Source organism: Artemia franciscana, chromosome 11 (assembly GCF_032884065.1).
Source record: "Artemia franciscana chromosome 11, ASM3288406v1, whole genome shotgun sequence".
Taxonomy (NCBI): domain Eukaryota; kingdom Metazoa; phylum Arthropoda; class Branchiopoda; order Anostraca; family Artemiidae; genus Artemia; species Artemia franciscana.
This window is the reverse complement of record NC_088873.1, coordinates 36,783,006-36,807,049: the sequence shown is the minus strand read 5'-3', so window position 1 is coordinate 36,807,049 and position 24,044 is coordinate 36,783,006. Positions and strand designations below refer to the sequence as shown.

At 34.4% G+C, this 24,044-nt stretch overlaps 2 protein-coding genes across 12 annotated transcripts in view; both read left to right on the top strand.

The window, feature by feature from the left end:
• LOC136033171 (GRB10-interacting GYF protein 2-like) overlaps positions 1 to 24,044 on the top strand; it is a 461,255-nt gene that overhangs the window by 266,738 nt on the left and 170,473 nt on the right. The window lies entirely within an intron of this gene.
• Positions 14,037 to 20,391, top strand: LOC136033155 (zinc finger protein 84-like). Its single transcript, XM_065713814.1, has one exon. It carries the CDS (start codon positions 14,105 to 14,107, stop codon positions 15,560 to 15,562), a length of 1,458 nt encoding a protein of 485 aa, XP_065569886.1. The 5' UTR covers positions 14,037 to 14,104; the 3' UTR covers positions 15,563 to 20,391.

Sequence of the window (24,044 nt, the reverse complement as noted above, 5' to 3'; positions counted from 1 at the left end):
CATGTTTCGGCTGACGTCATGAAATTAGTTGCCATCATTTTTGCTTTGAAGGTGACGTCATTCAAGTTATATAAGACATATGTTCGCCGTCATGTTTCGGCTGACGTCATGAAATTAGTTGCCATCATTTTTGCTTTGAAGGCGTGACGTCATTCAAGTTATATAAGACGTATGTTCGCGTAGAATTCTATTAATACTTAAGTTTATAATGACTGATGAAGATGCTCAAAGAGTCTATGCCAAAAAACTTGCTGCTGATAGAGAAAGTCAGAAAAGAAAGCGTGCCGAGGAACTACCAGAGCAACGCGAAAGCAGACTTGCTGCTAAAAGAGAAAGTGAAAAAAGAAGGCGTGCCGAGGAACTACTAGAGCAACGCAGAAGCAGACTTGCTGCTAAAAGAGAAAGTGAAAAAAGAAGGCGTGCCGAGGAATCAAAAGACCAGCAGGGAAACAGGCTTGAGGCTGATAGAGAAAGAAAGAACAGAAAGCATGCCGAGGAACTACCAGAGCAACGCAGAAGCAGACTTGCTGCTAAAAGAGAAAGTGAAAAAAGAAGGCGTGCCGAGGAACTACTAGAGCAACGCAGAAGCAGACTTGCTGCTAAAAGAGAAAGTGAAAAAAGAAGGCGTGCCGAGGAATCAAAAGACCAGCAGGGAAACAGGCTTGCTGCTGATAGAGAAAGTAAGAAAAGAAAGCGTGCCGAGGAATCAGAGCAATCTGAAAGTTATCGCCTGGCATTCAGGTACAACCCAGTCGATGATTATAGCTTGAGTAGATGTGTTCAAATCGGGACAATGTCTAAAATTTGTCCCTATTGCAAGGCCTTGAAATTCAATGGTGAAACAATGGGAATGTGTTGCGCCTCAGGAAAAGTTAAACTTCCTCTATTGCTGCACCACCAGAGCCATTGAAGACTTTCCTTACTGGAACTATGTCAGAATCTAAGCGTTTTTTGTCAAAAATCAGACAATACAACTCATGTTTCCAAATGACGTCGTTTGGAGCCCAAATCGAAAATCCAGATCAATTTATGTCTACTTTCAAAGTAAAAGGGCAAATTTATCATAAAGCAGGGTCCCTTCTACCATTCTCAGGCGAGAATCATAAATTTTTACAATTGTACTTCATCAGTGATAGAAATTCTGAATTGAATGCACGTTGCGAAATTTCTCCCAACGTTGAAAGGACAATCGTTTCCCAATTGCAACATCTTTTCCACGAAAATGATAAGTTAGTGCGTCTGTTCAAAACAGCCATCGATTTGATGCCTACTGATACTCATAAAATTGTTATTTCCGCTGACAAAACGCCTCCTGGCCAACATGTGCGTAGATACAATGCTCCGACTATCGACGAAGTGGCAATCGTTATGGTCGGTGATCAGTTTTTACCTCGAGATATTATTCTACATAAGCGAAACGCTCAGTTGTTAAGAATTGCTGAAACTCATCGATGCTACGATGCCCTACAATATCCTATCATTTTTTGGGATGGAGCCGACGGCTATCACTTTAATATTAAATTGATGAATCCAGCCACTAACAAAGAAATGAATAAGAAATGCAGTGCAATGCATTATTATTCCTATAGACTAATGATTCGGCAGGATGAAGAAAATTATATTTTAAAATGCCGTGAATTGTTTCACCAATTTATGGTTGATATGTATGCTAAAATTGAATCAGAACGATTCAAGACCAGGCAGTCCTTTACAAGTCAGTCGACACAGTTTTGGAACCAAATGAAGCGGTTAATTATCCATCTGAATTTTTAAATTCCATAGATCTTTCAGGGTTTCCACCACACGTGCTACAACTAAAAATAGGCGTACCAATAATATTGTTACGTAACATAAACCCACCAAAGCTTTGCAATGGCACTCGACTTGCCGTAAAAAAAAACAATGGAAAACCTAATAGAGGCCACAATCCTGACAGGGCCTTTTGAGGGTGAGGCTGTTCTTATTCCTCGCATTCCCATGATTCCAACAGATCTGCCTTTTCAATTTAAAAGATTGCAATTCCCAATTCGATTAGCATTTGCAAGCACCATTAACAAAGCTCAAGGTCAATCATTAGAAAAATGTGGTATTGATCTTAATACTGATTGTTTTTCCCATGGACAATTGTACGTTGCATGTTCGAGGGTCGGTAAACCTGACAATCTATTTATATGCAGCGAGAATTGGACAGCGAAGAATGTTGTATATTCGCAAGTTTTACGCAGTTAATTTGTATTTCGGAACCAAATGAAGCGGTTAATTATCCATCTGAATTTTTAAATTCCATAGATCCTTCAGGGTGTCCACCACACCTGCTACAACTAAAAATAGGCGTACCAATAATACTTTTAAGAAATATCAACCCACCAAAGCTTTGCAATGGCACGCGACTTGCCGTAAAAAAAAAACAATGGAAAACCTAATAGATGCCACAATCTTGACAGGGCCTTATGAGGGTGAGGCTGTTCTTATTCCTCGCATTCCCATGATTCCAACGGATCTGCTTTTTCAATTTAAAAGATTACAATTCCCAATTCGATTAGCATTTGCAACCACCATCAACAAAGCTCAAGGGCAATCACTAGAAAAATGCGGTATAGATCTTAATACAGATTGCTTTACCAATGTACAATTGTATGTTGCATCTTTGAGGGTCGGTAAACCTGACAATCTATTTATACGCACAGACAATGGGACAGCGAAGACTGTTGTATATTCACAAGTTTTACGTAGTTAATTTGTATTGTATCTATCTATCTATCTATCTATATAAAAACGAGTTGTGTGTATGCATGTTTGTTTGTTTGTAAAAAGAGCGTTTGCATATGACGTCATTATTAGTACATACGGCTTTGTATATGGACAGACAATGGGAAAGCCAAGAATGTTGTATATTCGCAATTTTTACGTAGTTTGAAACACATATATAAATCTATCTATATTCACAGGTGGGACACAGGGACACAACTACAATGGCGCGTAACTAATATGGCGCGTAACGACTTACGCGCGCGGGGGAGCTTGGGGGGGGCGCGAAGCGCCCCCACCAACTAGGTGTTGGGGTGGCGCGAAGCGCCACCCCAACAGCTAGTATATATATATATATATATATATATATATAGATAAGTTGTTTGTCTATGGGTCTGTCGAGTGACGTCACTGTCCGCATATGACGTCTGAATTATTTCATCACATACCAATTCAAAACGAATGTATTCAAGCCAAAGTAGCTCAGTTATATAACTACCTGTGTTGGCGCAGTGGGTTTGACCTTAGCGTGGTAATACGGGACCCAGAGATCGAACCATGCTGCAGGAATGCACTACAGGGCCGACGCAGGGACCTTAGTAGTCAAGAAGCGTCGTTAATCCGATACAAATACAAATACAGTAGCTCAGTTGGTAAAGCGTTATGTTCCAGGTTCTAGGTCCGAGAGGTTCCAGGTTCGAACCTTGGCTTTAGCATTAATGCAAAAGAAGAAAAAAAAACTAAAAAAGATAAAAACTACAAAAAAAACTAAAAAGAAAATACTAAAAAAACTAAAAAAGCTAAAAAACTAAAAAAAAACTAAAAAACAAAAAAAAACTAAAAGGGTAAAAAACTAAAAAAGTAAAAAAATAAAAAAAAATAAAAAAGGTAAAAACTACAAAAAAAAACTAAAAAGAAAAAAAAACTTAAAACTAATAAAATAACTAAAAAACCAAAAAGTGAAAAAGAAAAAAAAAGAAAAAAGGAAAAAAAGACAAATAAAGGAGAAAAAGAAAACTAAAAAAAATAAAAATAAAAATGAAAAAACTAAAAAAGGTAAATGTATTCAAGCCGAAGTAGCTGAGTTGGTAAAGCGTTATGTTCCAGGTTCTAGGTCTGAGAGGTTCCAGGTTCGAACCTTGGCTTTAGCATTAATACAAAAGAAGAAAAAAAATTAAAAAAGAAAAAAAAACTTAAAAAACAGGTAAAAACTAATATAAAAGACTAATAACGCTAAAAAACTAAAAAAACTAAAAAAAGGTAAAAAACTAAAAACTGAAAAAGAAAAAAACTAAAAAAGGTAAAAACAGCAAAAAAAAACTAAAAAGAAAAAAAAACTAAAAACTGAAAAAAGGGGAAAAAAACTGAAAAATAAAGGAGAAAAAGAAAACTAATAAAAATGAAAATAAAAAAAAACTAAAAAAGGTAAAAACTACAAAAAAAAACTAAAAGAAAAAAAAAAACTAAAAAGCTAAAAAAAGGTAAAAACAAAAAAAAACTAAAAGAAAAAAAGGAAAAAACAAAAATTTATTTCATCATATACCAATTCAAAAACGAGACCGGGACACAGGGAATATAAATGACGACCGGGACACTCAAAGAGAAATTACAGACTGGGACACCGGGACACAAATGACGACTGGGACGTGTGTGTCGAATGACGTCATGTTTGTGTGTCAACTGACGTCATGTTTGTCGACTATAAATGACGACTGGGACACAGGGACACAACTACAACGGGGACGCCGGGGAGCACAGGGGGATATATAAATGACGATGGGGACACAGGGAATGTTTGATTAGCAATCACCATCAACAAAGTTCAAGGGCAATCATTAGAATAATGAGGTATAGATCTGAATACGGATTGTTTTTCCCATGGACAATTATATGTTGCATGTTCAAGAGTCGGTAAACCTGACAATCTATTTATATGCACAGACAATGGGACAGCGAAGAATGTTGTATATTCGCAAGTTTTACGTGGTTAAAAACATATATATATATATATATATATATATATATATATATATATATATATATATATATATATATATATATATATATATATATATATAGATATAAATATGTTGTTTGTCTGTCTGTCGACTGACGTCATGTTTGTGTGTCGACTGACGTCATGTTTGTCGACTGACGTCATTATAAGGATTGAGCTGTATGTCGTCATGAAGTTGTTTGTCGTCTGACGTCATGTTTGTCGACTAACGAAACTACAGACCGGGACACCGGGACACAAATGACGTGTTATGTCTGTTATAACATAATAGAGGCAACAATCTTGACAGGGCCTTTTGAGGGTGAGGCTTTTCTTATTCCACGCATTCTCATGATTCCAATGGATCTGCCTTTTCAACCTAAAAGATTGCAATTCCCAATTTGATTAGCATATTTAGTTTTCAGTCCAGAACCACTAAAGCTATTATGTAAATATCAAAAATATTTATGTTGTCTGAGCAATAATTTTTAGTTTTTATTTCAAAATAGAAAATTACCTGACAATTTTAGAATTATATCTATCTGTATATATATAAATAAGTTGTCTGTCTGTGGATCAGGTGACGTCATGTTTCTGTGTCGACTGGCGTCATGAAGTTAGTTGTCGTCATTTTTGCTATGACGGTGACGTCATTAAATATATTTAAGACATATATGTTCACGTAGAAATCTATTAATGTTTAAGTTTAAAATGACTGATGAACTTACAATGGCAAAAGCCGATGAAGATGCTCAAAGAGTCTATGCCAAAAAACTTGCTGCTGATAGAGAAAGTCAGAAAAGAAAGCGTGCCGAGGAATTAAAAGAACAGCAAGGAAACAGGCTTGAGGCTAAAGAACGCAAAACCGCGCAGTTAGATGAAGATCCACCTGGACAGCGAGAGTCAAAACATATCAAAACTGAAAATGATAGCGATGATGATTGGGTTTGGGATCTTGACTTGGATAAGGTCATCAATGCCTACCAGATTTTAGTTAAAAAAACAAAGGTTCGGCGATATGTATTTCATAGTGAAGCTGAAAAATAAAGAAGAAAAAGAAAACTGAAAAAAGAAAAAATGTAAAAAACTAAAAAATACTAAAAAGAAAAAACACTCAAAGAGAAATTACAGACCGGGACACAAATGACGACCGAGACAGAGGGAATATAAATAACGACCGGGACACTCAAGGAGAAATTACAGACTGGGATACCGGGACACAAATGACGGCCGGGACACAGGCAATATAAATGACGACCAGGACACAGGTATTTAAGAATATCGTTCAAAGACAAATTTTTAATTGTAAGAAGACCGTTGAAAGAGAAATCTCTAATTGTAAAATGACTGAAGAACCTACAATGGCAACACCCGAGGAAGCTGCTCAAAACGAATGTATTCACGCCGAAGTAGCTGAGTTGGTAAAGCGTTATGTTTCAGGTTCTAGGTCCGAGAGGCTCCAGGTTTGAACCTTGACTTTAGCATTAATACAAAAGAAGAAAAAAACTAAAAAAAGGTAAAAACTACAAAAAAACTAAAAAGAAAATATATTTATATATATTTATATATATCATCTTTTCCACAAAAATAATAATTTAGTGCTTCTGCTTAAAAACAGCAATCGAATTGATGCCTCCTGATACGCAACTATCAACAAAGTGGCAATCGTTGTGGTCGGTGATCAGTTCTTACCTCGAGATAATATTCTTTATAGGCGAAACAATCAGTTGACAAGAATTGCTTAAACTCATCGATGCTACGATGCCCTACAATATCCTGACGAATATAAATGACGCCCGGGACACTCAACTAGAAATCACAGACTGGGACACCGGGACACAAATGACGACGGGGACACAGGGAATATAAATGACGACCCGGACACAGGGACACAACTACAACGGGGACGCCGGGGGGCACAGGGGGATATATAAATGACGACGGCAACAAAGGAAATGGTCGATTAGCAATCACCATCAACAAAGCTCAAGGGCAATCAATAGAATCATGAGGTATAGATCTGAATACGGATTGTTTTCCCATGGACCATTATGCGTTGCATGTTCAAGAGTCGGTAAACCTGACAATCTATTTATATGCACAGACGATGGGACAGCAAAGAATGTTGTATATTCGCAAGTTTTACGTAGTTAAAAACATATATATATATATATATATATATATATATATATATATATATCCGATGAAGATGCTCAAAGAGTCTATGCCAAAAAACTTGCTGCTGATAGAGAAAGTCAGAAAAGAAAGCGTGCCGAGGAATCAAAAGAACAGCAAGGAAACAGGCTTGAGGCTAAAGAACGCAAAACCGCGCAGTTAGATGAAGATCCACCTGGACAGCGAGAGTCAAAACATATCAAAACTGAAAATGATAGCGATGATGATTGGGTTTGGGATCTTGACTTGGATAAGGTCATCAATGCCTACCAGATTTTAGTTAAAAAAACAAAGGTTCGGCGATATGTATTTCATAGTGAAGCTGAAAAATAAAGAAGAAAAAGAAAACTGAAAAAAGAAAAAATGTAAAAAACTAAAAAATACTAAAAAGAAAAAACACTCAAAGAGAAATTACAGACCGGGACACAAATGACGACCGGGACAGAGGGAATATAAATAACGACCGGGACACTCAAGGAGAAATTACAGACTGGGATACCGGGACACAAATGACGACCGGGACACAGGCAATATAAATGACGACCAGGACACAGGTATTTAAGAATATCATATATATATATATATATATATATATATATATATATATATATATTATATATATATATATATATATATATATATATATATATATACCTATATTCACATGTGGGACATAGGGACACAACTACAATGGCGCGTAACTAATATGGCGCGTAACGACTTACGCGCGCGGGGGGGGGGGGGTTGAGGTGGGCGCGAAGCGCCCCCACCAATATGTATATATATATATATATATATATATATATCTATATTCACAGGTGGGACACAGGGACACAACTACAATGGCGCTAGGTGTTGGGGTGGCGCTGTGTCCCGGTCGTCATTTATATTCCGTGTCCCTGTCGTTATTTGTGTCCCGGTGTCCGAGTCTGTAATTTCTCTTTGATTGTCCCGGTCATATATATATATATATATATATATATATATATATATATATATATATATATATATATATATATATATATATATATATATAAATAAGTTGTATGTCTGTTATGTCTGTTACACTATGTCTGTTACGCCAGATTATATCTTCCATATATATATATAAAAACTAGCTGTTGGTGGGGGCACTTGGCACTCCCACCATTTTTAGTTTTTAGTTTTTTACCTTTTTTTTACTTTTTTCAGTTTTTTAGCTTTTTTAGTTCATGACGACAAATAACTTCATGACGATATACAGCTCAATCCTTATAATGATGTCACTCGACAGACAGACAGACAGACAACTTATTTTTATATATATACTAGCTTCGCGCCACCCCAACACCTAGTTGGTGGGGGCGCTTCGCGCCAACCCCCCAAGCCCCCCCGCGCGCGTAAGTCGTTACGCGCCATAATAGTTACGCGCCATTGTAGTTGTGTCCCTATGTCCCACCTGTGAATATAGATAGATAGATATATATATATATATATATATATATATATATATATATATATATATATATATATATATATATATATATATATATATATATATATATATATATATATATATATATATATATATATATATATATATATATATATATATATATATATATATATATATATATATGGTTTTAACTACGTAAAACTTGCGAATATACAACATTCTTTGCTGTCCCATTGTCTTTGCATATAAATAGATTGTCAGGTTTACCGACTCTTGAACATGCAACATATAATGGTCCATGGGAAAACAATCTGTATTCAGATCTATACCTCATGATTCTAATGATTGCCCTTGAGCTTTGTTGATGGTGATTGCTAATCGACCATTCCCTGTCCCGGTGTCCCGGTCGTCATTTATATTCCCTGTGTCCCGGTCGTCATTTGTATCCCGGTGTCCCGGTCTGTATATACATTCGTTTTTTAGTTTTGTTTTTCTCCTTTATTTTTTTCCTTTTTTTTCTTTTTTAGTTTATTTAGATTTTTAGATTTTTTAGTTTTTTTATTAGTTTTTAGTTGTTTTTTTTCTTTTTAGTTTTTTTTGTAGTTTTTACCTTCTTTTTAGTTTTGTTAGTTTTTTTTTTTACTTATGTCCTGGTCGTCATTTATACTCCCTGTGTCCCGGTACTTTGTTGATATCTAATCGAACATTCCTTTTGTCCTGGTCGCTTTCTCTTTGAGTGTCGTCATTTATTTTTTTCTTTTTTAGTTCTTTTAGTTTTTACCTTTTTTAGTTTTTTTAGTTTTTTAGATGAAATTTTTTTTTAGTTTTTTCCTTTTTTTCTTTTTAGTTTTTTATTGGTTTTTACCTTTATTTTAGCTTATTTTTCAGTTTTTTCCTTTTTTTTAGTTTTTTTTTATTTTTTATTTTTTTTAGTTTTTTACCTTTTTTTAGTTTTTTTAGTTTTTTTAGTTTTTTAGCTTTTTTACTTTTTTTATTAGTTTTTAGTTTTTTTTTTGTAGTTTTTGCCTTTTTTTAGTTTTTTCAGTTTTTTTTTAGTTTTTTATTGGCTTTTTACCTTTATTTTAGCTTATTTTTCAGTTTTTTCCTTTTTTTTAGTTTTTTTTAGTTTTTTTAGTTTTTTTAGTTTTTTACCTTTTTTTAGTTTTTTTAGTTTTTTTAGTTTTTTAGCTTTTTTATTTTTTTTATTAGTTTTTAGTTTTTTTTTGTAGTTTTTGCCTTTTTTTAGTTTTTTAGCTTTTTTATTTTTTTGTAGTTTTTACCTTCTTTTTAGTTTTGTTAGTTTTTTTTTTTACTTATGTCCTGGTCGTCATTTATACTCCCTGTGTCCCGGTGCTTTGTTGATTGCTAATCGAACATTCCTTTTGTCCTGGTCGCTTTCTCTTTGAGTGTCGTCATTTATTTTTTTCTTTTTTAGTTCTTTTAGTTTTTACCTTTTTTAGTTTTTTTTAGTTTTTTAGATGAAAATTTTTTTTAGTTTTTTCCTTTTTTTCTTTTTAGTTTTTTATTGGTTTTTACCTTTATTTTAGCTTATTTTTCAGTTTTTTCATTTTTTTAGTTTTTTTTTATTTTTTATTTTTTTTAGTTTTTTACCTTTTTTTAGTTTTTTTAGTTTTTTAGCTTTTTTACTTTTTTTATTAGTTTTTAGTTTTTTTTTGTAGTTTTTGCCTTTTTTTAGTTTTTTCAGTTTTTTTTTTAGTTTTTTATTGGTTTTTACCTTTATTTTAGCTTATTTTTCAGTTTTTTCCTTTTTTTTAGTTTTTTTTAGTTTTTAGTTTTTTTAGTTTTTTACCTTTTTTTAGTTTTTAGTTTTTTTAGTTTTTTACCTTTTTTTAGTTTTTTTAGTTTTTTTAGTTTTTTAGCTTTTTTATTTTTTTATTAGTTTTTAGTTTTTTTTTGTAGTTTTTGCCTTTTTTTAGTTTTTTTAGTTTTTTAGCTTTTTTATTAGTTTTTAGTTTTTTTTGTAGTTTTTGCCTTTTTTTAGTTTTTTTAGTTTTTTAGCTTTTTTATTTTTTTTATTAGTTTTTAGTTTTTTTTGTAGTTTTTGCCTTTTTTTAGTTTTTTCAGTTTTGACGTCACCTGATCCAGTTTTTTCAGGTGACGTCACCTGATCCACGATCCACAGATCCACAGACAACTTATTTTTATATATATAGATAGATAGATAAGTTGTATGTATTTTTGTGTTAAGGGTTTGCATGTGACGTCGGAAAAATAAAAAAAGAAAAAACCAAAAAAATAAAATAAAAAAAAAAAGGTAAAAAAAACTAAAAAGAAAAAAAGCTAAAAAAAACTAAATCTGAAAAATAAAGAAGAAAAAGAAAACTGAAAAAAGAAAAAAGGTAAAAAAACTAAAAAAAAGAAAAAAACTAAAAAATAAATTAAAAAAAGAAAAACCTAAAAAAAAAAAAAAAAAAAAAAAAAAAATTAAAAAATAAAAAAAATGTTAAAAATAAAATAAATGAAAAAAAAAAAAAAAAATAAGAAAAGCTTAAAAAAAGAACTAAAAAAAGCTAAAAAATAAAAGAAAATTTAAAAAAAATTAAAAAGAAGAGAAAACATATCTATATATATAAAAACTGGGAATTGCACAAATATTTCAATATATTTTGACTATAGATTAAAGTAATTCGGAAACCTTAAAACAGATACCCAAAATTTGAGGTTTATTATAAATTGTTGAGCTTTAGCATGCTTGACACGTAAAGATTTTTCCAAGTGTCAATGTTAGAATGAACATTGACAAATTGAAAAACTTTGAAAAAGATTAAAAAAGAAAAAAAATTAAAGTATGTTTGTTTTTTGTATGTTTTAGGGTTTGCATATGACGTCCTAAAAAAAAGAAAAACCTAAAAAGAAAAAAAAACTAAAAAAAAAGAAAAAATAAAAAAGGAAAAAAACTAAAAAGAATAAAAGCTATCGCTTTCTCTTTGAGTGTCCCGGTCGTCATTTATATTCCCTATGTGCCGGTGTCCCGGTCGTCATTTGTGTCCCGATGGCCCGGTCTGTAATTTCATCAGTCGAAAACATGACGTCACTCGACAGACACACACACACACACAAACAACTTATTTTTATATATATAGATATATATATATATATATATATATATATATATATATATATATATATATATATATATATATATATATATATATATATATATATATATATATATATAAAAATAAGTTGTCTGTGTGTGTGTGTGTTTGTGTCGAGTGAAGTCATGTTTGTCGACTGACGTCATTATAAGGATTGAGCTGTATGCGTCATGAAGTTGTTTGTCGACTGACGTCATGTTTGTCAACTGATGAAATTAAATACCGGGACACAAATGACGACCGGGACACAGGGAATATAAATGACGACCGGGAACCTCAAAGAGTAATTACAGACTGGGACACCCGGACACAAATCACGACTGGAACACAGGGAATATAAATGACGACCGGGACACAGGGACACAACTACAATGGGAACGCCAGGGGCACAGGCGGGATATATAAATGACTGCCGGGACACAGGGATTGTTCGAATGGAAATTACAGACCGGGACACAAATGACGACGGGGACACCGGGACGCAGGGAATATAAATGACGACCCGGACACTCAAAGAGAAATTACAAACTGGGACACCGGGACACAAATGACGACCGGGACACAGGGAATATAAATGACGACCGGGACACAGGGACACATCATTAGAATAATGAGGCATAGATCTGAATACGGATTGTTTTTTCCATGGACAATTAGATGTTGCATGTTCAAGAGTCAGTAAACCTGACAATCTATTTATATGCACAGACAATGGGACAGCGAAGAATGTTGTATATCCGCATGTTTTACGTAGTTAAAAACATATATATATATATATATATATATATATATATATATATATATATATATATATATATATCTATTCACAGGTTGGACAAAGGGGCACAACTACAATGGCGCGTAACTAATATGGCGCGTAACGACTTACGCGCGCGGGGGGGCTTGGTGGGGGCGCGAAGCGCCCCACCAACTAGGTGTTGGGGTGGTGCGAAGCGCCACCCCAACAGCTAGTATATATATATTTCAGGGGATTTTTTTGGTTTGGAGGTGGGGTTGAGGGGAGGGGGCTATGTGGGAGGATCTTTTCTTGGAGGAATATGTCATGGGGAAAGAGAAATTCAATGAGAAGGGTGCAGGATTTTCTAGCATTACTATAAAAAGCGTGAAAAAATAAACATGAAAAAGTTTTTCAATTGAAAGTATGGAGAAGCATTAAAACTTAAAACGAACAGAGATTATTACGCATATGAGGGGTTCAAAAATACTTTAGAATAAAGAGTGATGTATTTAAGAGGAGACAAATACCTCGCTCTTTATGCTAAAGTATTTTTAGTAATTTCAACTATTTATTCTGCGGCCTTTCTGATTCAGGGGTCATTCTTAAAGAATTGGGACAAAACTTAAGATTTAGCGTAAAGTGTGACGTGTGTAAAAAGCGAGCGATTGTGGAGGGGACAACCCGTTTCATATACGGAGTAATTTCTGTTCGTTTTAAGTTATAATGTCGCTCCTTACTTTCAGTTAAAAAAACTAGTTTTTTTATTTAATATATATAAATGACGCCATTTCCTTCCTCTTCTTAAAGAGGTTCATCAGATTGCCGAATGTCTAGCGCTTGGTCTCCAAATTGTCATTTCCCTCTTTTTAATCGGAATTTAGTTGTTTTTTACTAGCTTAGCAAATGCAAAAAAATAAACGTCAAACATGTACATGGATACATACTCCTTACAAGCGAACTACATTTTTGGTATTATTTTATTTGATTTGAATTTAATAGATATGTGGCGTTTCAGTTTGAGTATCTGTAACTTTCGCAAAACACTCCTTGATCATCCTGTGATGTATAACTGTGAAAAATTACCATTTGTTGAATCGGAAAATTTACCTTCATTGTGTCAGACTTTCTACGTTGTACAGCAAAAACTGGCAAACAGAAACCCGGGATTCCTACTAGAAAAATTGTCAAGCAAAGTTATAGAAGAATTAGCGGCTTTGATTAGGCGATCTTGCTCTTGCAGAAAGATTGAGAGCTCTTTTTTAATGTCGGATCTTCATCAAAGAATTGAACAGGAGAAACTGCCGCCTATTGAGTGTGGTACTTGTCCTGCAGTTCTTATTGACTGCTCTGAGTTGGCAATACACTTCATCGAACATAAGCTAGGAAAGGATGGACGATGTCCAATATGTTTGAGTGAAAGAATCAATGACATAAAAGAGCATTTATATTTGGAGTGTCTTGTGTCTCCGAACAGATTGGAATTCCAGCCGCAAAGGAGCCCATCACTATTTCAGACTGTAAAGCAACCAGAATCACCTCAGCTTTCAAGGATCCCTTCATTATTTTGGACTGAAAAGCAATCAGAATCACCTCAGATGCAAAGGATCCCATCACTATTTCAGACTGTAAAGCAACCAGAATCACCTCAGCCGCAAAGGAGCCTATCACTATTTCAGACTGTAAAGCAACCAGAATCATCTCAGCTGCAAAGGAGCCCATCTCTATGTCAGACTGAAAAGCAACCAGAATCACCTCAGCTGCAAAGGAGCCCATCACTATTTCAGACTGAAAAGCAACCAGAATCACCTCAGCTGCAAAATACTGGTGAAAAACCATTTGAATGTGAGTTGTGCAAACGGAAATTTTCTTTAAAGACTTATTTAGGTCAGCATATGAAAACCCATACAGGTGAAAAACCTTACGAATGTGAAGAATGCAAAAAGAAATTTATTCGCAAGTCACATTTGAATCAGCATATGAGAACCCACAATGGTGAAAAACCTTACGAATGTGAAGAATGCAAAAAGAAATTTATTTGCAAGACTTATTTAAGTCAGCATATAAAAACCCATAATGGTGAAAAACCTTACGAATGTGAAGAATGCAAAAAGAAATTTATTCGCAAGTCACATTTGACTCTGCATATGAGAACCCATAATGGTGAAAGACCTTACGAATGTGAAGTATGCAAAAAGAACTTTTCTTTAAAGACTTATTTGAGTCAACATATGAAAACCCATAGAGGTGAAAAACCATATGAATGTGAAGAATGCAAAAAGAAATTTATTCGCAAGTCACATTTGAATCAGCATATGAGAACCCACAATGGTGAAAAACCTTACGAATGTGAAGAATGCAAAAAGAAATTTTCTGAAAACATTTGTTTGACTCGGCATATTAGAACCCACACTGGTGAAAAACCCTTTGAATGCGATGTATGCAAAAGGAAATTTTCTCAGAAGGTTCATATGATTGTGCATAAAAACACCCATACTGGTGAAAAACCATTTGAATGTGAAGTATGCAAACAGAAATTTTCTTTAAAGACTTATTTAGGTCAGCATATAAAAACCCACAATGGTGAAAAACCTTACGAATGTGAAGAATGCAAAAAGAAATTTATTCGCAAGTCACATTTGACTCTGCATATGAGAACCCATAATGATGAAAGACCTTACGAATGTGAAGTATGCAAAAAGAACTTTTCTTTAAAGACTTATTTGAGTCAACATATGAAAACCCATAGAGGTGAAAAACCATATGAATGTGAAGAATGCAAAAAGAAATTTATTCGCAAGTCACATTTGAATCAGCATATGAGAACCCACAATGGTGAAAAACCTTACGAATGTGAAGAATGCAAAAAGAAATTTTCTGAAAACATTTGTTTGACTCGGCATATTAGAACCCACACTGGTGAAAAACCATTTGAATGCGATGTATGCAAAAGGAAATTTTCTCAGAAGGTTCATATGATTGTGCATAAAAACACCCATACTGGTGAAAAACCATTTGAATGTGAAGTATGCAAACAGAAATTTTCTTTAAAGACTTATTTGGGTCAGCATATAAAAACTCACAATGGTGAAAAACCTTACGAATGTGAAGAATGCAAAAAGAAATTTATTCGCAAGTCACATTTGACTCTGCATATGAGAACCCATAATGGTGAAAGACCTTACGAATGTGAAGTATGTAAAAAGAACTTTTCTTTAAATACTTATTTGAGTCAACATATGAAAACCCATAGAGGTGAAAAACCATATGAATGTGAAGAATGCAAAAAGAAATTTTCTGCCAAGAATTGTTTGACTCTGCATTTGAGATCCCACAATGGAGAAAAACCCTAGTGTGAAGTATGCAAAAAGAAATTTTCCCAGAGAAGTAATCTGAATAAGCATATGAGAACCCACGATGGTGATAAATCTCAGTAGTGTGAATTATACAAAAAAAAATTACGGATAAGACTTCTATGACTTGGTTTAAGAAGACGTACAGTGGAGAAAGCTATATGAATGTGAAGCATGTAAAAAGAAATTTTGTCGGAAGACAAATTTGACTTGGCATATGAGAACTCATAACGAGGAAGAGCCGTATGAATGTGAGTATGAAAAAAGAAAATTTATCAGAAGGGACATTTCACTGGGTACATAGTCACCCATAGTGGTGAAAACCATATAAATGTGAAGTATGCTAAAAAGAAATTTTCTTGAAAGGAGAATTTGACTCCGGCATACCATCACTCAAAATGGTGAATAAAACCGCATGCATGTGAAGTATGCAAAAATACATTTGTTCAAACCGTACACAAATTTTTCAAATGACATCTGCGTATGAAGAGGTCACTGTCGTCAAAAGCTTTACGAACATGAGTATCCAAAATACATCTTCTTATAAGACTTAATTGACCGTGCATATGATACCTTACAATGCTGAAAAACCTTACAAATGTGAAGTATACAGAAACAAATAGTTTCACAAAACAAACTTTACTCTGGAGGCGAGAGCCCAAAATAGTGAAGAATCATATGAATGTGGAGTATATAAAGGTAAATTTTGTCGCAAGGCACATAGAACACACTGTGTGTGAGAACCAACGATAGGAAAGAACACTGTAATGTAAAGTATAGAAAAATTAATTTTGTCGCAACACGCATTTGACTCTGCATTTTATAATGCATAATTGGGACAACTAAATGAATATGAATTATGTATAAGAGGTTTTCTCAGAAGATTGCTTTTTATAGAAGAACTCAGTGGTGAAAAGCCATATGAATGTGAAGTACGCCAAAACAAATTTTCTCAGAAGTCTAGTTTGACCCTGCACATGATACCCCACGACAGAGACAAACTATGCTAATATTAAGTTAGCAAAAGTAAATTTTCATAGAGGGCTACTTTGAGTCTCTACATAAAACCCCCAATTGTGAGAAACAATTGTGAGAAAAAAATGGCAATGATAAAATCAGCTACTTTTACATGCGATAAAAATGTTCCATTAACTATTATTAGGCCTATATGTATTTTTTTTAATCCCACAAAAATTGGAATAAAACGAAAAAAGGACAGTGAACACACTCAAAATATAAAATAGTGAAAACTTGCAATAACACAATTTATTATTCATATCAGGCACGTACGCATAATTTTTTTTCGGGGGGGGGGGCAAAACCTTCGAAACAGCAGATATAAAGTAGCACTTTTTTTATTCAATAATGCAAAAAGCACGTATATCGGAAAATACAGATTAACTTTAATCTGTAGTATTGTAGCGGATGGGGGGAAGAAGACTGAAGCCTCAAAAGTACGTTTTAGGCTCTGGTTATGTTCATAGCGATTTAGAACCAGTGATTAATCTATTATATCCCACTGAAAGGGAAATTTTAGGGTTAACAGTGCAATATGGGTGCTGTGGGGGGTAGTTCTTCTATTGCAAAAACGTAGATTTTAATGAAAAATGATAGCTTCCAAATTGATCCATTAAAAGCTGTACTTTATCCTGAAAAGGGGAGATAAACGCCCTAATATCAAGGATAATTCTATTTTGCTGTGGAAAGCAAACTCTCTTTACAAAAAAAAATAACAGTACAATTGCTAATTACTTCAAAAAGGGTAAAAATTTAGACAGAAAATGGGTTAATAATTGGGCAGTGACTTGAAAGTGGCAGTGGCAGTGAAAATCCCCCAAAAAAGGCTTCACACATGTATCTAGATTCTTAACAAATGTCCTACTTTTGCCAGAAATCCAGAGAAACCATGGGGAAATTAAACATTTCGCAAAATTTCGGGGGGGGGGCGAAGGTCCTCCTCCTGCGTACGTGCCAATTTTTAATATTTTTGATCTTTTTGAGAATCTAAAATTAAAACAATTTTGCATGGGTTTTACACAGTCATGACCGGACGCCCGCCGGTCGCGACTCTGTGCGCTACAACTAATTACATGCTTTTAAAGTTTAAGTGTCTATTATAAATTTCAGGTAAATACTCAATCTACCCATATGCGTCTAATTTTTCAATGATACGACAATAGATTAGCCAAGGCCGTATCTAGGGTGGGTTTGAACCTCCCCCCCCCCTCCCAAGTTTTGTCCGACTCAATGCATGTAAGGAAATTTTGATGTGTTTTTTAATTTATTTAGTCCCCCCGGAATAAAAATGGGGGCTAAGGCCTTGAGATTAGCATTTAAATATTTCCTTTCAATTAACTAAAGAAAAAGAATTTCAGTAAAACTGTTCTTAGTTATTATTTGGTGCTTTTTAGAATTTCATCTCTTTTTTCCGTCTCCTTCCATCCTTGTGAATTAGCTGTTAAAATTTGAACAGAAATATAAGTTATATATAAGTATAACTTATATATTAATGAAATTATTTTATTAATTAATAATGAAATTGTTATTTATTAATTATTTTATTAATTAATTATTTTATTTATTAATTACTTATTTATTAAGAAATATATTAATGAGTGCACTTGCAAAGTAAACTAACTTTCAGGGTGCACGCAGTAATGTTTGGACTCTGTTTAATTTATTTTGGTCATTAGCCTTTAGTTTAATTTGTTTGGACCTGCTCCATGGCAATTTTCCCGGAACATCCTAATCTATTAGCGTTTTGTTGGAAGAATCCCTGTTGAGTTTAATTGACATAATCCGAATCACTTTCTATTGACGATCTGAAGTCCCAGTTTAGCTTGTCTGCTTAAAAAAAAAGTAATAACAAAAGCAGAATAACAATTCTTAGTCTGAATTGTCTTTTATAATCCGACTTGCAAAAGTCGGATTGTGAAACGAAAAACTATTTTTGCAAAGCTCTTGGAATCTTGTCAAGATTGAAGGACCAATTTATGCATAAGTCTTTGACATATTAAATAGAAAAAATTTATGCAATAGTCGTATAAAATTTTTAAATATAATTCCTAATCGTTATTTGTCTTATTCGGTCGTAAAACGTTATTTCTGTCTTAAAATTGTAGTTAATCGAAACCTAGCAATTCATGAATCTATTTCGACGTTAAGCTTGGTAGCCAATTCTTGTGTGTAATACTAGGATGACAATGTACGAAAAATTAGCAATTCAATAATAACGTCACCCTCAGTTCCATGACGTCATCGATCAGTGTCTATACAATCTTTCTTAGGAGTTACTCTGTTGATTGATTAAATAAGAAAATAATTCGTTTCAACTGAAAGTAAGGAACAACATCAAAACTTAAAACAGACAGAAATTATTCTGTACATGAGGAGGTCTGTCCCGTCCTCAACCCCGCCCTTTACATTGAAGTTTTAAAGTTCTTCAAAAATGCATTTCATTAAAATTCAACGGCTCACGTGTTTGAGCAGTCTTTCTAAAAGAATCCTGAATAAAATTGAAATTTTAGCGTAAAGGGGGAGGGTTGAGGAAGGGCCAGCCCCTCTCATATACAGAATAATTTATGATCGTTTTAAGCTTCGGTGTAGAATTTTGATTCCGATCAAATGAGCCCTCTCTTAATCTTCTAAAATTATTGGTTCGACACGATCACTCCTGGAAAAAAAACAAAAAAACAAAACAAAATACAATCATCCATTATCTTTCTTCTGGCAAAGATGTGAAATTCCACATTTCTGCATATAGGAGCCTGGAACCTCTACAGTGGGGCTCTCTGATATGCTGAATCTGATGGTGTCATTTTCATTAATATTGATTGATCTTTTCGGGATACCCCCCCCCCTTGTCGAAAATCGGAAAAAAGAATTCTCAAGCTCGTAGCTTTCGATGTGTAACATTAAACTTGATGAAATTTATATATCTGGAATCAGCGTAAATAGCCAATTTTTTTATGTATCTTTTGCTATTAAAACTCAGTTTTTAGAGTTACGCTCCTTACTTACAATTTACCACGAACTTTTTAATTAATAGTTATATTTACTGTGTACCCGAGTGATTTTCGAGATTCATTCTAGATTTTCTTCATTTTTGAACACTTTGATAGTATATTCATTATAGTACTTTCACCACTGATGAGAACAGAATTAGCTTTCATTGTCTGGAAAAAGGCCTGATAATTAGTATCAGGTGCCTCGGACTCCCTCAAATTTTGTTTTGTGTCAACTTATCTAAGGTCTTAATAGAATGGTTAACCAACAAAGTAGGACTATTTTTGACCAATTTGGACACCTCTCCCAGTAATGTTGAAAATATTCTTAAGATTATTGTTTTGTACATCAGAAATATATAAAAGCATGGGTATCATATTTTGGTTCCCCACCCCTACCTCCGAATTAAAATCCTTGACAGTGAACTGGATAACTAACATTTATTACGATGTCATGTCCCATGGCAACTGATGTGTCTGATTTGTTATGCCCATTCACAATGAGATTTTACTAATTCCGGAATTTAGCTAGTGCTAATTTAAGCCAAACTGAACTTCCATACAATTTTCCAGGCAATCAGAAAATTCTATGAAAAATCTGATTGGCTCAAATTAGCGTTAGCTAAATCTTGGTATTCATAAAAACTGCAAGAACCTTTTAAAGAGATGCATAAGATAAGATTTATTTTACCATGTAAATATAGATTTATTTTATTCACCATGTCATACGCATACAATATTACATTTTACAATCCCCCAAAGTCTCTTTGGCCTGTAAAGAAGGGGGAAGACAAACGAGTCACTTACTCAGAGATGAAAAAAATTAAATAAATTTTCGCGCCCCCCAAGCCCCCCCGCGCGCGTAAGTCATTACGCGCCATATTAGTTATGCGCCATTGTAGTTGTGTCCCTGTGTCCCACCTGTGAATATAGATAGATTTATATATGTGTTTCAAACTACGTAAAAATTGCGAATAAACAACATTCTTGGCTTTCCCATTGTCTGTGCATATACAAAGCCGTATGTACTAATAATGACGTCATATGCAAACACTCTTTTTACAAACAAACAAACATGCATCCACACAACTCGTTTTTATATAGATAGATAGATAGATAGATACAATACAAATTAACTGCGTAAAACTTGCGAATATACAACATTCTTCGCTGTCCAATTGTCGCTGCATATAAATACATTGTCAGGTTTACCGACCCTCGAACATGCAACGTACAATTGTCCATGGGAAAAACAATCAGTATTAAGATCTATACCACATTTTTCTAATGATTGACCTTGAGCTTTGTTAATGGTGATTGCAAATACTAATCGAATTGGAATTGCAATCTTTTAAATTGAAAAAGCAGATCCGTTGGAATCATGGGAATGCGAGGAATAAGAACAGCCTCACCCTCATAAGGCCCTGTCAAGATTGTGGCCTCTATTAGGTTTTCCATTGTTTTTTTTTACGGCAAGTCGCGTGCCATTGCAAAGCTTTGGTGGGTTGATATTTCTTAAAAGTATTATTGGCACGCCTATTTTTAGTTGTAGCACGTGTGGTGGAAACCCTGAAGGATCTATGGAATTTAAAAATTCAGATGGATAATTAACCGCTTCATTTGGTTCCAAAACTGTGTCGACTGACTTGTAAAGGACTGCCTGGTCTCGAATCTTGGTCAAAACAATATTGTTGATTTCGTGGACGTCTATATTTTTGGGTGCGAGAATCACTCTTTCACTTAGCCATTTATTATTTTTATAATTTTTAGAATATTCGGAAATACTTTTTCAATCAATTCATTTTTGGACGTCACTAAATTACAGAAATCAGCAAGTAGTTGTATACGTCCTGAAATTGAGTCTACTGTTTGACCAGAGTCATCGTTTTGCAATCGGACACGCATATTTGTAGTTAATTTTAATATTTTTACGTGTGCCCATAAATTAGAATTTTTTAGGCAAGCATTCATTTCGTCTGCAGGAGTTAAACTACGTAAAAATTGCGAATATACAACATTCTTGGCTTTCCCATTGTCTCTGCATATACAAAGCCGTATGTACTAATAATGACATCATATGCAAACGCTCTTTTTACAAACAAACATGCATACACACAACTCGTTTTTGTATAGATAGAATAGATAGATTGATACAATACAAATTAACTGTGTAAAACTTGCGAATATACAACATTCTTCGCTGTCCAATTGTCGCTGCATATAAATAGATTGTCAGGTTTACCGACCCTCGAACATGCAACGTACAATTGTCCATGGGAAAAACAATCAGTATTAAGATCTATACCACACTTTTCTAATGATTGACCTTGAGCTTTGTTAATGGTGATTGCAAATGCTAATCGAATTGGGGAATTGCAATCTTTTAAATTGAAAAGGCAGATCCGTTGGAATCATGGGAATGCGAGGAATAAGAACAGCCTCACCCTCAAAGCGTTTTGTCAGCGGAAATAACAATTTTATGCGTATCAGTAGGCATCAAATCGATGGCTGTTTTGAACATACGCACTAAATTATTATTTTCGTGGAAAAGATGTTGCAATTGGGAAACGATTGTCCTTTCAACGTTGGGAGAAATTTTGCAACGTGCATTCAATTCAGAATTTCTATCACTGATGAAGTACAATTGTAAAAATTTATGATTCTCGCCTGAGAATGGTAGAAGGGACCCTGCTCTATGATAAATTTGCCCTTTTACTTTGAAAGTAGACATAAATTGATCTGGATTTTCGATTTGGGCTCCAAACGACGTCATTTGGAAACATGAGTTGTATTTTCTGATTTGTGACAAAAAACGCTTAGATTCTGACGTAGTTCCAGTAAGGAAAGTCTTCAATGGCTCTGGTGGTGCAGCCAATAGAGGAAGTTTAACTTTTCCTGAGGCGCAACACATTCCCATTGTTTCACCATTGAATTTCAAGGCCTTGCAATAGGGACAAATTTTAGACATTGTCCCAATTTGAACACATCTACTCAAGCTATAATCATCGACTGGGTTGTACCTGAATGCCAGGCGATAACTTTCAGGTTGCTCTGATTCCTCGGCACGCTTTCTTTTCTTACTTTCTCTATCAGCAGCAAGCCTGATTTCTTGCTGTTCTTGTGATTCCTCGGCACACTTTCTTTTCTTACTTTCTCTATCAGCAGCGAGCCTGATTTCTTGCTGTTCTTGTAATTCCTCGGCACGGCTTCTTTTTTCACTTTCTCTTTTAGCAGCAAGTCTGCTTCCGCGTTGCTCTGGTAGTTCCTCGGCACGCTTTCTGTTCTTTCTTTCTCTATCAGCCTCAAGCCTGTTTCCTTGCTGTTCTTTTGATTCCTCGGCACGCTTTCTATTCTTTCTTTCTCTATCAGCCTCAAGCCTGTTTCCTTGCTGTTCTTTTGATTCCTCGGCACGCTTTCTTTTCTGACTTTCTCTATCAGCAGCAAGTTTTTTGGCATAGACTCTTTGAGTATCTTCATCGGCTTTTGCCATTGTAAGTTCATCAGTCATTTTAAACTTAAACATTAATAGATTTCTACGTGAACATATGTCTTAAATATCTTGAATGACGTCAACGTCAAAGCAAAAATGACGACAACTAATTTCATGATGTCAGTCAACACATAAACATGACGTCACCTGACAGACAGACAGACACACAGACAGACAACTTATTTTTATATATATAGATATACATATATACTAGCTATTGGGGTGGCGCTTCGCGCCACCCCATCACCTAGTTGGTGGGGCGCTTCGCGCCCCCCCCCAAGCCCTCCCGCGCGCGTAAGTCGTTACGCGCCATATTAGTTACGCGCCATTGTAGTTTTGTCCCTGTGTCCCACCTGTGAATATAGATAAAAGAAAAAAGATTTCTCTTTACGTTATAGATATATATATGTTTTTAACTACGTAAAACTTGCGAATATACAACATTCTTCGATGTCCCATTGGCTCTGCATATAAATAGATTGTCAGGTTTACCGACTCTTGAACATGCAACATAAAATTGTCCATGGGAAAAACAATCCGTATTCAGATCTATACCTCATTATTCTAATGATTGCCCTTGAGCTTTGTTGATGGTGATTGCTAATTGAACATTCCCTGTCTCCCCGTCGTTATTCATATATCCCCCTGTGCCCCCGGCATCCCCGTTGTAGTTGTGTCCCGGTCGTCATTTATATTCCAGTATCCCGGTCGTCATTTGTGTCCCAGTGTCCCAGTCTGTAATTTCTCTTTGAGCGTCCCGGTCGTCATTTATATTCCCTGTGTCCCGGTCGTCATTTGTGTCCCGGTGTCCTGGTCTGTAATGTCTCTTTGAGTGTCCGGTCGTCATTTATATTCCCTGTGTCCCGGCTTTTAGTTTTCTTTTTCTCCTTTATTTTTCAGTTTTTTTCCTTTTTTTAGTTTTTTTTTTCTTTTTTCAGTTTTTAGTTTTTTTAGTGTTTTTATTAGTTTTTAGTTTTCTTTTCTTTTT

What these genes read in the sequence shown, in the direction of transcription:
- LOC136033155 (XM_065713814.1), top strand. Translation starts at nt 14,105, where the DNA reads ATGAAAACCCATACAGGTGAAAAACCTTACGAATGTGAAGAATGCAAA.